Source organism: Corvus cornix, chromosome 10 (genome assembly GCF_000738735.6).
Source record: "Corvus cornix cornix isolate S_Up_H32 chromosome 10, ASM73873v5, whole genome shotgun sequence".
Classification (NCBI taxonomy): domain Eukaryota; kingdom Metazoa; phylum Chordata; class Aves; order Passeriformes; family Corvidae; genus Corvus; species Corvus cornix.
The window spans coordinates 14,653,611-14,666,380 of NC_046340.1; the positions used below are offsets into that span (position 1 = coordinate 14,653,611).

At 39.3% G+C, this 12,770-nt stretch overlaps 1 protein-coding gene across 2 annotated transcripts in view; it reads right to left on the minus strand.

Annotated features, from left to right (window-relative positions):
• THSD4 (thrombospondin type 1 domain containing 4) overlaps positions 1 to 12,770 on the minus strand; it is a 243,018-nt gene that overhangs the window by 173,622 nt on the left and 56,626 nt on the right. For both annotated transcript variants that reach the window (XM_039557612.1, XM_039557613.1), the window contains exon 6: positions 1,359 to 1,461. In XM_039557612.1, coding sequence (XP_039413546.1) covers positions 1,359 to 1,461 — 103 coding nt within the window. The remainder of the gene's footprint in view (positions 1 to 1,358; positions 1,462 to 12,770) is intronic.

Sequence of the window (12,770 nt, forward strand, 5' to 3'; positions counted from 1 at the left end):
CATCTTTAACCTTAAAGAAAATTTCTGACAAAAAAGTCTGCAGCTATCCTCCCTCCTTTCAACAAATGCAGCCATTCTTCACTAAGAGGGACTCCTGTGGCCAGATCCCCACAGACTTACCCTTTTCAATCAACCAATAGGTTTCCTCCTTTCAATAGATCCTTTTCATCCAGCCATCAAAAGGTTATGAATTTTTCATCACAATTAAAAATGAAAGTTAATTGAACTTCAGATTTCAAATTAAAGAATTCAATTATCAGTATGACTAAAACGCTTATTATTTCTGTAGAGTTAAACTTCCTTACAGGTTTTATGGTTATGTCACTGTGATGTTTTCCCTCTGCCACAACTGGATCCTTCTTCTCAAATCCTGCCCTTAAAGTCAGTGTGTTATTGGTTCTCCCACACAAACTAGTTTTTTTTTCATTAAGTACTCTAAATTCATAGGGTTTATAGTCCTTCTAATATGACTTTTTTAATAAAAACAGAAGTTTATGTTGGAGCAGCAGCAGATAAAATGGGTTAGAAATGCAGCTGCACCAATCTGAACAAGAGAGAAATAAAAATATGCGTATTTTTTAAAAGTAACAATAATCACACTTAAATCACCATCAAGACAGTGCTGTAAATTACAGTTTAACTGCCCTTATTGATCCAGTATAAACATTAGGAGCAAGCTGTGCTATGCAGGGGAGGGAAAAAGAAATGATCCTGGCATGTTCTAGATCCACTGATTCATGTTTCCTGGCAAAAGACAGTGAAACAAAGCTGCTGTGTAGGAAGCAAGGAGAGGGAGGTGGGCTGAGCTGGCTCAGCATTGGCTGGGTCTTGTCAATTAGGGTTTGAAAAGGGACACATCAAAGCTAATTCATCTTAAGTGTTCAGGGCCACCTTGTAGAAGTCATGCTGTCTGCAGAATACACCTTCAGCCATGGCTTGCTGGGCTACCTGGCTCCTTGTTCTGCCTAAATGCATGGTACAAAGTGCCAGAGCCGTACAGCTCTGAAACTTCCTTTTGGGCAACTTCACAAAGCCAAACATGGCTTTAACTAAAAGCATAGTATACACTGAATCTTCATAATTGGAGATAAAGAGGTACAGCTCTGCCAGTCTTCACTACGCCCACAATAGATAAGAGGAGGACTGAGACACGACTACATTTGAAACAAACATTATTAGATCCAACTGGGTGTCAGATGAACCTACCTTCATCTGCACTGGCTCATGTTCAGCTGTAAAAAGAGGTAACATCAGCTGTGGATCAAAGCTGCCCAATGGCTTCCACTGAGTAAAAATCACATCTGCCTTTCCAAAACACAGTCTGTGTAATAACGCAAAACCAAGTTGTTTTCCCTTACCTTCTGCAAAAGGTTCCCATTCATAAAATCGACCCATAAATGGCTTGTTATTGTATGATGCACATTGTACCTCTCTAATATTTCTGCTGCTTTCAGGACACATCTGTTTAGATAAAAAAAAAGCCACATTATAATCAACAACAAAGTTATTATTGCCTTCCTATTAATTAACTGTAAAAGGTTTAGAAGGTTAGTGAATGCATTGCAAACTTCTAATCCAGATGAATGATATTAACATCAGGAGACCTCTTTAAAACAGGTAACAAACTGTGCTTTTAAGTAACAGTATCAAAAGTGCAGTTGAAGAAAATTAATTTGTGAAGTTAATGGAGCAACAGTTCTATTAAAAAAAAAGTAAAGCTTTTATTGAGCTGTCACTTTCCTCAGCAACAGCACAAAACTTCAAGATAAATTCAATATTAGATTAGAATTACTTCCTTTCAACAACAGCTTCACATTCTTAATCATTAACTCTTTGGGCTCAGATTCAACAGAGTTGAAACACTTAACATACATGCTTCCATAACTTACTAGAAGTTGACCACAGCAGCTTCTCATTCTCAGCCTATGCTTCCATACCGTATTTCCACTTTCCCTTTTGCATTTCTACATTCTGCTATTATAGTCACTGCATGATTTTGCATTTTAACTCATGCCTTCAGAGCCTGAGCTCTTGCAACTGAGGAGTTAGAAGAACTGCTTCTATACAAGCACATGTATGCACACAGGTATTGAGGCAGGGCAGGTTTTATAGGTGAAAGGAGCATCCTTCCTTAGGTCACCCGCAATGCACACCTTTGGCAGACCAGCCTTGTTTGCATGTGAAATAGATTCCAAAGGCAAATACAAGTTAAATAGTTAAATATTTTACGACTTTGTTCTGCCTGAATCCTCACATTACTGCAGTTACAGCAGAAGATTACTCTGTGTGTGGGCACGTACAAAGGCGAGAAAGACTTCTACCAAATGCAGGGAGTTAATTAGAACAATTTCTATACTTGGAGGAAATAGGCAAGCTTTGGGCACAGATGCATTTTTTTGCATAGCCTTTAGATAATAAAAATGACTACTAAAAACACTATTCAAGAACAGTAGAAATCACATTAAGTACTCGACTAGAACAGCAGAATATTTTTTCTACATGACAGATTTCAAGGGAAAGCTAGAGATAACATTACATGAAAACAGCATGGCTAAATAACAGTGTTTTCAAAGGGAACAGAAGAGAATCACTAAGAACAACTCTTGTTGCAACTGTAAGTCAGTTCTCTTATGTCAGTATAGTAGGAAAGATTGGTTGTCTTTGCAGGGGAAGCCAGGCACATCAGAGGTCCCAGAGGAGTTCTTGCTTTGGATCCACCATCTCTGTAAGAAGATGCTTGTAACTGGATCAAAGAGACATCAAAGTCAAGAGTTTTCAAGTGGGCTATAAACTGCACCAAAGACATGCCCGGGGGAAGGTTCATGGACTACTTTATCTTCTATTAGAATCAAAGTAACAAATCTTCTAGAATAAACACTGTTTCTGGCCAAGCAGCCATCTGTGCTTCGTTCTCCCACCCTTCTGAGATCTCCACGTATACGCAAATACTGCTTTCCTCAACAAACTGTCTAATAAAAAAAAAACAAACAAAAAGCCTTCCCTGAAAATAGGACCACAAGCCACCACATTGGAAGGGTGGGACCAAAAGCCTTTCTAGTGCCAAATGCAGAAAGCAAAGCTGTATTCCCACAACTGAAGCACAGATCCTTCCATGTGTGGCACAGCAATGCAGAACAGTTATTCAGCCACAGCCACCAACCAAGACAAGGAAACATATTTTTCATGGAAACCAATTATTGCACATATCCTAAAGGTGAAGGGACAGAACCTGAGCTGGCATGAATTAAGGTCACTACACTAAATTACAGCAGAACAAACATCAGTTTGCACCAGCCAAGAAGTCAGCCTGAAGGGTTTCTTTCTGGAATGCTTTTCCCTTTTTTTTGGCACACATTTTCTACCAGCCTATTGTGAAGTTTAGTTGTTTCTTGTTTTTCCTTTTCTGACCCTTGAGCTCATGCTCTCGTGCACCAGTATTTCTGACTCATAACCCATTTCCTGTACACCCCACTCCTACCAACTGCAGGCAATGTAGGAGTAAAAATATCAAAAATACTCATTTCTGTTGCCAACAAATAGTGACCCATCCCTTCTAAGATCCTTTTCATATAGCTATAATTTCTGGTTTTAAACTTCCTGACAGTTGCCACAAGACAAAGACCTCAGTGCTTTAAAGCAGGACAAAGGATTGACAAATGCACTAAACTCTGTGTGGGTCAAGCAAAAATCAAAAGAACAGGCTAACTCAGAACATCCCTGCTACTTTAGAAGCCCCAACTCAGTTGCCCTTCCTTCATTTCATTCATCAAGGTTTAATTACAATACAAAAATTTGAGTAAAAATTTGAGCAACCTGCTCTGCAAAAACACTTTGCCTTTTTCTTTATACAGATTATATTAATTTCTTTTTTTAAATGTCTTCTAAAATATTCTTTGAGTTAACTGTGAAGTACAAGTAGGCAAAATTACCACAGTTCATGAATCACCAAGGCTTAAGAGTTATATAATACTCTACATATATACTAGTTAACATCTATGCACCATTTACTAACCTCACCTAAATTGTTAATGCAGAGCTGAATGAAATGACAGTTTTATGCTGCCTGCAGCTCAGCCCCCCCAAAAATGAAATCCTTGAGCCTTTCTCAGAAGACCTAAGAGTGCCAGGCACTTTCTCGTGGCCTCTCTGGCTTTTTAGTACTTTTGTAGGCAGAAAATCACTAAAATGAAAAAGCACGACCCTGTACAATCAAAAGTGAAGCTGCAATACAGGGATTTCTGTAGATCATCATTTTTTATTTATTCCCCAAGAGCACAAGCTATTTTTACACTTCAATTTAATTACTATTTCTGTCATATATAGCTTGACTATAAAACTCCTAAAATACAGCAACAAGCATCTGTGGTGGGATGGCAAGCCCAAAGACAGCTCCTACTTACAATGTCTAACAATCGTCCCTTCCAGAGTTCACCATTTGCTCCCCAGCCCACACAAAGGAGAACAGGGAGGTGGCTGAGGACACAGTCCTTGGGCTGCAGCATTTCACCCGGGCCCAGCTCTGCCCAGCCCCCAGCCAAGCCAAGGGCAACGTGTTGGAAAAAGCAGGCACACCAGCGTGTCTGCAGGTGAAGAATGTTCCTCTGACTAAGCCACAGTATCAGGATTTAATCAGCCCAGATCTCTCTCCAAAATTTTCCAGAGACTTTTGGAATGAACTTCACTAAAATATTTAACTTACTGTGTGATTCTCCCTCGGTTTCCCCTCAGTGACATGAGGGCATTAAAATTGTGCTGCCTGGGAGGGACTTGAAAACAATTTTTTGGTAAACAAAATGTTGACTTTGATTCAATGTTTTGTTAATGACAGATCTGGAATTTCATTTTTTTCCTCGAAAACTTTGTCTTGATTACTGAGGGAGTTATCTGAAGTTTTTCATAGAGGTTTGGATACAGAAAACAGGGTGGCCTCTTTGGATGTTTGTAAAAAAAAGAAATAAAATCTCCTTTTTAAACCAGATCTATGGAGGCCAAAGCAGCAAAAAATACACTTTGCATCTACTAAGATAAATCTCAGACTCCTTTGTGTAGACGCAGATATAAATTATCTAGAAATATACACTTTCTGCTGGGAGAGGGTTTTTAAATTATTGTTCTTTCAGTTGTGAACTGTAAAATTAGATACAGCATCTAGAATGCATAATTTTGTATGTTTTTAGATGATGTTTCTTCTACTTAAAATATGCTGCTCAGACAAAGCAATGATACCCATCTAGCATATGGGGCTGCATTCAGCAAAGTGCCTTCAAAGTGCTGGACATTTTCACACAAGGTAAGGCATTTCAGAGCTGCCTCTGCTGCATTTTCATGGGGCTGTTTCAAGGAGGACGACACCTCAGCCAGCTTTTCTTCCTGTGCTTTCAGAACGTGAATAAATTACCAGTGGCAGCACAGCACTGCAGTGATGAGGGAGACAGCACTTAAGACAAAACATTTTAGAAGTATCCCTTTGTGTTATGGGACCTCTGGCCAAACTTCTTGAAATGCACTGTGCCTGCTGTTGATAGAAACTTTGTACTTTTGAAACAGTAGCCTCAGTTTCTTCTGAAATATGCAGGTATGAAAGTAGTCTGAGGGACAGAAACACACAGTATTTTCTTTGTCATGTACCATCAGAGTTTTCTTAAAATGAGCTGCTAGCACAGCTAAGACTGTAAAACAAAGAAACCACCCTATCAGCTTTTTAGCTTATGGGAAACATTTGAAAAGCACACTTTTTAACAAATCTTTGACACTTGGTTTAATTAAGGAAGTGTTGGCAGAACACCAGAAAATTATCAGTCTTCCAGCAGATGTGGGCTCACATCTGCCATTAGAAAAGCTGTGTCAAAGCTGTGCTGACACAACACACTTCTGGAAATGTGTAAATGGGTCATTTTGATCCTGAAACCACCTCTACAGGCAATTAAAACATTGACTAAGATTTTTGGCAATGTTGCATTCTTATGACCTACAGTAACTGGCAAATGCTTTTTCCAATGCCCCATATCCCCTCTTGATTCTCCAGGTTCAGACATAATTCATAATTAATATTTTCTGTGTGTGCAATACTACATGTTCAACTAAGTCCAAATAATCTAGTTGTACTCTAGCTTTCATTTCTGTAGTGGTTCTCTATAATCATATTAATCCTTTGGCATCCCAAAGGATAAACACATCTCCAAAGAAAAATAATTTAAATACCTGTTTCTGAAACAGTAATCTGAAGATTGTTTTTTCCTTTGCAGAGCATAAATGTATTGTGTCCTTTAATACGCACAGTCTGTATATAAGTTCCAGGTTTTTACACAACAATCCACCACATCTGCAGTGAACTTTGACCTTCTGCTCTGAACTGCCGGTGTCTTGTTTCTCCTGGAACCTACAGAAGTTCCAAGTCCATGTATGAAAGTGGAATGCAGGGTCCTTCAAACGTTAGTTCTCCAGCTAAGCCGTTTCTCTTTCCATGGCCAAGGACCATGCTTGTTCCATAGGTACTACCTCAAATCAAGGCAACCTAGTTTTGTCCAGCTGAACACACACTGAAAGAGAACAACTGATCCTTTTAAAATCCTGGAGACTCTCTTACTCCTCCAATAGTTCTAATTTTTTTTAAATGGTAAGAGTACATAAAGACAACTGTCTGCCAACTAAAAAAAAAAAAAAACAACAACAACAACAAAAAAAAACCAAAGCATGTTAAATATATCTAGATATCAGTGGCACAAAAAATACCAGACAATTCAAATGGAACTGATGCTCCTGAAAAATCAAAATGTGCAAGAAAATTTAAAATGCATGTGAAGAACAGCTCTGCAGTAAAAATAGTGCTAGCCAGCTCTGGTTACAGTGCACAGCCACAGACAGTCCACTCTAAATGTCTGGCCTAACATGCAATGAGAATTTCCATCTGGGAATGCAGTGGTATCTGCACAAGTTTACGAGGAAAGAGGAAGGAGCACCTGTATTGGCAGACTCTGCACTGCCTCAAGCCATGAATTTACACCTCGTGTCTGCTGCAGTGGGGACAAGCAGAGTAGCGCTTTACTAACCACAGATTCCAGGGGATGCAGAGTCTATGGCAGCAATAGGCGGCTGCGGCCCTTCTCTTTCCCCTCACTCCTTTCCAGGGGCTGCCTGTCAAAGACGGTAAAGACCTTAGATGTGTGCACAATACAAAATCATTGTATTTCTACCCAAATCCCATCCAGGTAGCAATGAGCTTGTATTTGGAACAAGGAAGATGGGCCATGGCAGAGCTACACACGGGGTGCCTGCCTTCCCCAAGGTACGTGCTGGCGGCCACTGGCATGGGTCAGGAAACCGCTGCCCTCACAGCCTGGAACTTGAGAACCCTTCTTTCCATTGATTTCAGCTTTGCACCAAGAAGGTTCTCTGAACTTAACGAGAAAAGTCTTTGAAGTGTTACCCAAACCTGATCTTTATTAACTGCAATCAGACACATAAGGCATTAATGCATAATGTGGCAAGTGCATCTATTACTGCTTTACGGTTTTTCCATTCTGTAGCACTTTACATCTGAAAATGCAGTTTGTCTAATAATGGGGAAGAAAGCTCAACCGAACAGATGGAAAAAGTAGTATTTCTGCTTAACTTCACAGGTTTGTGGCTTTTTTCTTTTTAAATTCTCACTGACAGATCCATCTGATTAAACTGAAATAACTTATTTTATTTCAGATTTACAACAACTTGTAAAAGATTCAAGTCCAGCTTTGGTTTTAAATAAAATGTTAGTCACTCATCCATCCCACACAAAGCATCTACAATGATTTAATGTGTGTGACTGGAAATGTTTGGAACTACTAGCTTAGGAGGAGCTAATCAAGGAGCTATAATAGGAAAATTAACAGTACATTTCCCCAGCAATACCAAAATCATGTCAAGAAAATATTCCATCTCTGTTTAATGCTAAAATTTTACAAATACTATTCCAAAAAAACCCAAGCAACCAACCAACCAACCAAAAAATTCTGATAAACATAACTGGTTTCTAAAGATGGAAGTTGAGCAATTAGAAAATGGAAGACAAATACTGAAAACAGACCATGCTGGAACAGAGTATTATCTGGTGTAAAGTGATGCACAAGTATGTCCTGAAAGTCAGGGCTATCTCAATTCACACCTGCAGACTGAAGACTGTTGCTAGTCTTTTTTGATCCAAAAAAAGACCAGATGACTGGTCTTTTTAAAGTTGGGGTTTTTTTTAATGTAGTTATTATTTTACTGTCCCAAATTTCTTTTAGTACCCAGGCCCCTGAGCAGAGAGCTACTTCAGTAAGAAGACTGGAGTTTACACAGAATATTCTTTCCATAATCCCAAGCGAGCATCAAAAGCTTGCCATTTGCAGCAGAAATCATAACTGCTTTGTACAGCTGCTGTTCCCAGTCTCAGCAGTGCTATCGCTTTTCTATATAAATATGCTGCATTAAAAAATCCTGCAGATACAAGAATCCCTCCATTCAAATACCTACTTATAGAAACACTACATAGTGCTCAAGGTGCTTAAACTGCATGCTAGTGCCTCATTTAACGGGAAATCAATGAAAAGCTATTTCCATTTCACACAATCTGGTTCAAAGTCTGCAGAATGCCTAAACGTGGAAGCTTCATCTTTCACTGTCCCATCTGTCTACATTGTTCAAATACACCTGCAAAACAGAGCATTTTATTAGTACTTCTCAGGAAATGGGAGGTTTATGTACTAAGAATAGTTGTTTTAATATACTAGCAGTAGCCTTCTTTATACTAGAAAGATCAGCCACTCCAAAACCCTCTCTGAAAGGCACCACCAATATCAGCTATGAAAGACTCTGAGACAAACTCATGCTTGATCCATCTTTAGCAAAGTCTATAGACGTTAAGCAAAGTTGACATATCTAGCCCTCAGAGTTTGTAGAAAATTATGCTACTGTGATAAAACATCTAATCTAGGGTTTCCAGCAGTATTTTATTACATTTTTAAAAAGCATTGTTCTTGGAGCTGCCTGTTCTTTCTGGAGTCCAGTCTTCATGTGGCGCTTTCATTCTACCACCTTCAGCAGTGGGCAGGAGTAACCCTCCAGCAGTTTTCTCTATGAAATCCCAATGATTTCAATGGAAACTCAATTGCATGCATTCCATTTAAATGACTGGCCTTTGTGTGGGAGGAGGCACTACCTGAATGGTTCCAGCAGGAGGACTGGAAGTTTAAGGAAGTTCCTGATTGGTATTACCATGATAATCTACTTTTTAATTAAAAAAATCATACTGTAGCAGTAATCACAATATTTTTAGAGAATGAGCTCTAGTCTAAGTAACAACAGGCAACAGAAATGTCAATGCGCTGTTACACGAGAGAGAAACATACAGGTAAATGTACAGCTGTTACTACAACGGGGGAATTTGAAATAAGTCTGCTGAGACAATTTATTTTATTCGGTTTTGTTAAAAAAAAATAAAATCCACAATGTGAAACAATTTGTTTTCCGAAAAAGTGAATATCTTTAGAGCAAAGGAAATGCAGCTTAAAAATAACTTTGAGTTTGTAGGAACCCAGTGTAACAGAAATTGCAGCATTATTCAGACTTTAGAGTTCTTGTTTCCATCAAAAAAGAGTTTCTGATACAACACACTCTTATACTGTTTCTGTGGTATATTCTTTCCTCCTAGGTCATACACTTCAAAGGAAAAAAAAAAAGGCACTTTAAACCAACTGGCAGACACGTTTGTCTTATTTTAGAATGGTTTAATATAGCTGCAGCTGGTAGCACTGTCCATTTACTCATGAGTTTGCCCAACTTTAACCGCTCAGACTAAAACTTTCCACTCCTGCTATCTGTTTTAGTCTCATTTTTTTAAACTGAAGCATTTCATCCCAGAATGAGCCCAAAGGAAAACAAAAGGGAAAAGTGTTTTATTTTTTTCCCATGCTGCCAATATTCTGGGGTTTTTTTCCAAATGTAAGTGCCTATTCTATTTTAATGAGTGAAATTATGTCAGCCAGGAAAGTGGGTTTTTTGTCAAGAATGCACCCTCTGCTTTTTCTATGGAAATCCACTCAAGTATAGTCAGGCCACAAGAATTTTGAAAAAAATGCTGATAATGTATTGTGTACACTTTCAGTCAAAACTTGTTAAAGTTTTCCAGCTAAACTAGAGGAACAATCTGTTTACAAGTGTGTTCCATACCTGAGGCTCAAAGAGGTTGAGAAGCTCTCCAGCAGTTATTGGAAAGTGCTCCTGAGGTCTGTATTAGGGCAAGGACTGAAAATTAAAACAACACATCTCTCTTCCGCTCCTAATAACCACTTGAGCCTGTACCTAAAATGCATGGAATACTTTGGAAAAACAGATAAATCTTGGGACTGGGATTCAAGAGATGAGGCTGGATGAGCAAGTCAGCTGAAGAAGGTATTGAGAAGGAGAAAGTGAAACTGGATGAAACTGGAAAGCAACAGGGAACTAAGAAAAAGGAGAGACTGGAGGCAGAAGAGATGGGGAGAAAAGATTAAAAATATGAGTAAAGGTACTAAGAAAGTGAGAAGTGTGACTGAGGAGAAAATACAGTGGGACAGTTCCTGCCAGCAGGAAGCAGAAGAGATGGGCTGTCTGTGGAGAAAAAGCAGAAACACCTGTGGTGAGAAAGACCTAAGACCACCACAGCAAAGCATTTCACTGCCCTGCGGTACTCGCAGAGGGCAAACTCCCTCTGTCAGTGGCTCAACTGCAATGATCTGATCAGTTCTGAGAATACTGATGTATCACATGATGGCATTCTGCTTTTGAAGGCTTTTTTGGTTTGTTTAAACACTATAAAGTAAGTCACAGGGCCTTAAAAGAATGTTTGATCTCAAGTTAGAAGAGACTGTCCGTGCAATTCTGTTACACTTGGCTCTTTCTGCCTGTGAGGTCCACTCTCAGTTACATGATTGCATACCATTTTTCCCATGTGAGCTATGACTCCCTCAGTGTGCAGAATGGACTTACTCTGGGGAATGTTTAGCTAGAAGGGTTATTCACATAATTTCTATCTCATTCACTGTAAAATGGGCATACAGAGTAAGGAACATGAAGGACAGTCTGCCATTTCTGGAATAGCTACTCTACCAGTTTTGAGGGAAAAAAATGGCACCTTATGGTGCAATTACTTAATCCAATTCTTTCTCAGTTCGTGAACTATGTACTTTCTGGTTTGGGCGTCTGACTGAAAACCTCTGGACCTGATTTGCAGATGAGCTGCCAAATCATAATTACAGTTTTGCCAGTGTAAATTTTGCTTTGACTATTGTCAAGTGATAAATATGGCACTGAACATGGGGAAAAAAATTCAATTCAAACTACTTGACAAGCAGCACTAATTATGGAACACTTCTCTTAAACCTCATTCTTCCATATCCCAGCTCCATTTCTTGCTATCACACAGCAGCTTTGTGAATTTTAAAGCAAACACTGCAGTAATAGCATCAACAACTAGTCCTTAGAGAAGCCTTTTTTCCTCATCTTCTGCAAGGACCATTTTTAAGGCAGGGAGCCAAAGGCTGAATAAAAAGAGAATAACATTGAGTAGTGTTATCACTCACAACTAAGCTCTTGATCTGTGCAGGGACCCTGGGGTAAAATAGTATATTATCAGATAATTAAATAGTTTTCTTAACACGAGAGTTACCAGAGGATTGCTGACAAAACTCCAGTTCTGAAAGCTCTAAGCCTCTACAGGTTTGACTTTGTCCTTTTAATGGCATTTTGCTGCTCAAACTAAAACCTCACATCATCCAAAAAAACTGTCATCAGGAAGTGACCCAAACTGAGGTCTCAAAACAGCCATCAAGACAATCAGTATTCCTTGCTATCTTTAACAAATGAAGATGCAAAGAGAAATTCAGGAAAATCAATACACGGGTCAGCTGGCAAATTACTGAATGCTGCACCCAAATCCTGAAGCCGGTTTGCAGAACAAGGCAGGGGATGTTTCTCTGGCCTCTTCCCCCTACAGATCACCCACTGCCTTCCTGACACTGCTTGACAGATAGAAAAAACAGAGCATTGTTTTTTCCACAAATATAAGTCAAGGGTTTGAAGATAAACAGCCTCACCAACTTTTCACTAGAAAGAAGCTCTGTTTCATTAATTACACTTGTATGTCTCTATGTGTGCAATACGCTGCTCACAGAGGTGTTACTTCTGGACAGACAGTACAACTGATGAAGTACATGAAGCACAAGGAAAGATGAGACAGAGCACACCAGGCTGGTTTGGGTTTTGTTGGTTTTTTTAATCTCACCATAATTTCAATTATTTCTTGCATTTGCATTGTTCTGTAGGCAGTTAGTTCTTAATGTATCGTGTGCAAAAGGTTTGTTTACCTGCTCTGGGCACCGCAGGGCTTGTAGTTCCAGGTTTCTTTTTGACCACTTCCTGGGGGCAGAGGGTTTGGAGTTCCATCCCTCAATACAACTATTCTGTGGTTAGGCAATAGAACACATGCTTGCTAGACATAATTTGACATTTATGTTTCCTAACGTTCTACACAAGTTTTGACAATTTGCTGTTTCCAAGCCCTGCTTAAAAATTCTAAAATTAAAAAAAAAAAAAACAACAAGACCAACTACAACCACCCCCCCCCCCCCCAACCCCACAAAACTAAGAAACTCAACAGCACTGCTAATGGACAATTTCTTCAGTATCCACAGCTTAACTTTGGCAGCTTCTCCAGCACTTCCTTCCTCCTCTACTCACCTCGATCAGTACAAGAGAGGACTGGGATTGTATTGGTG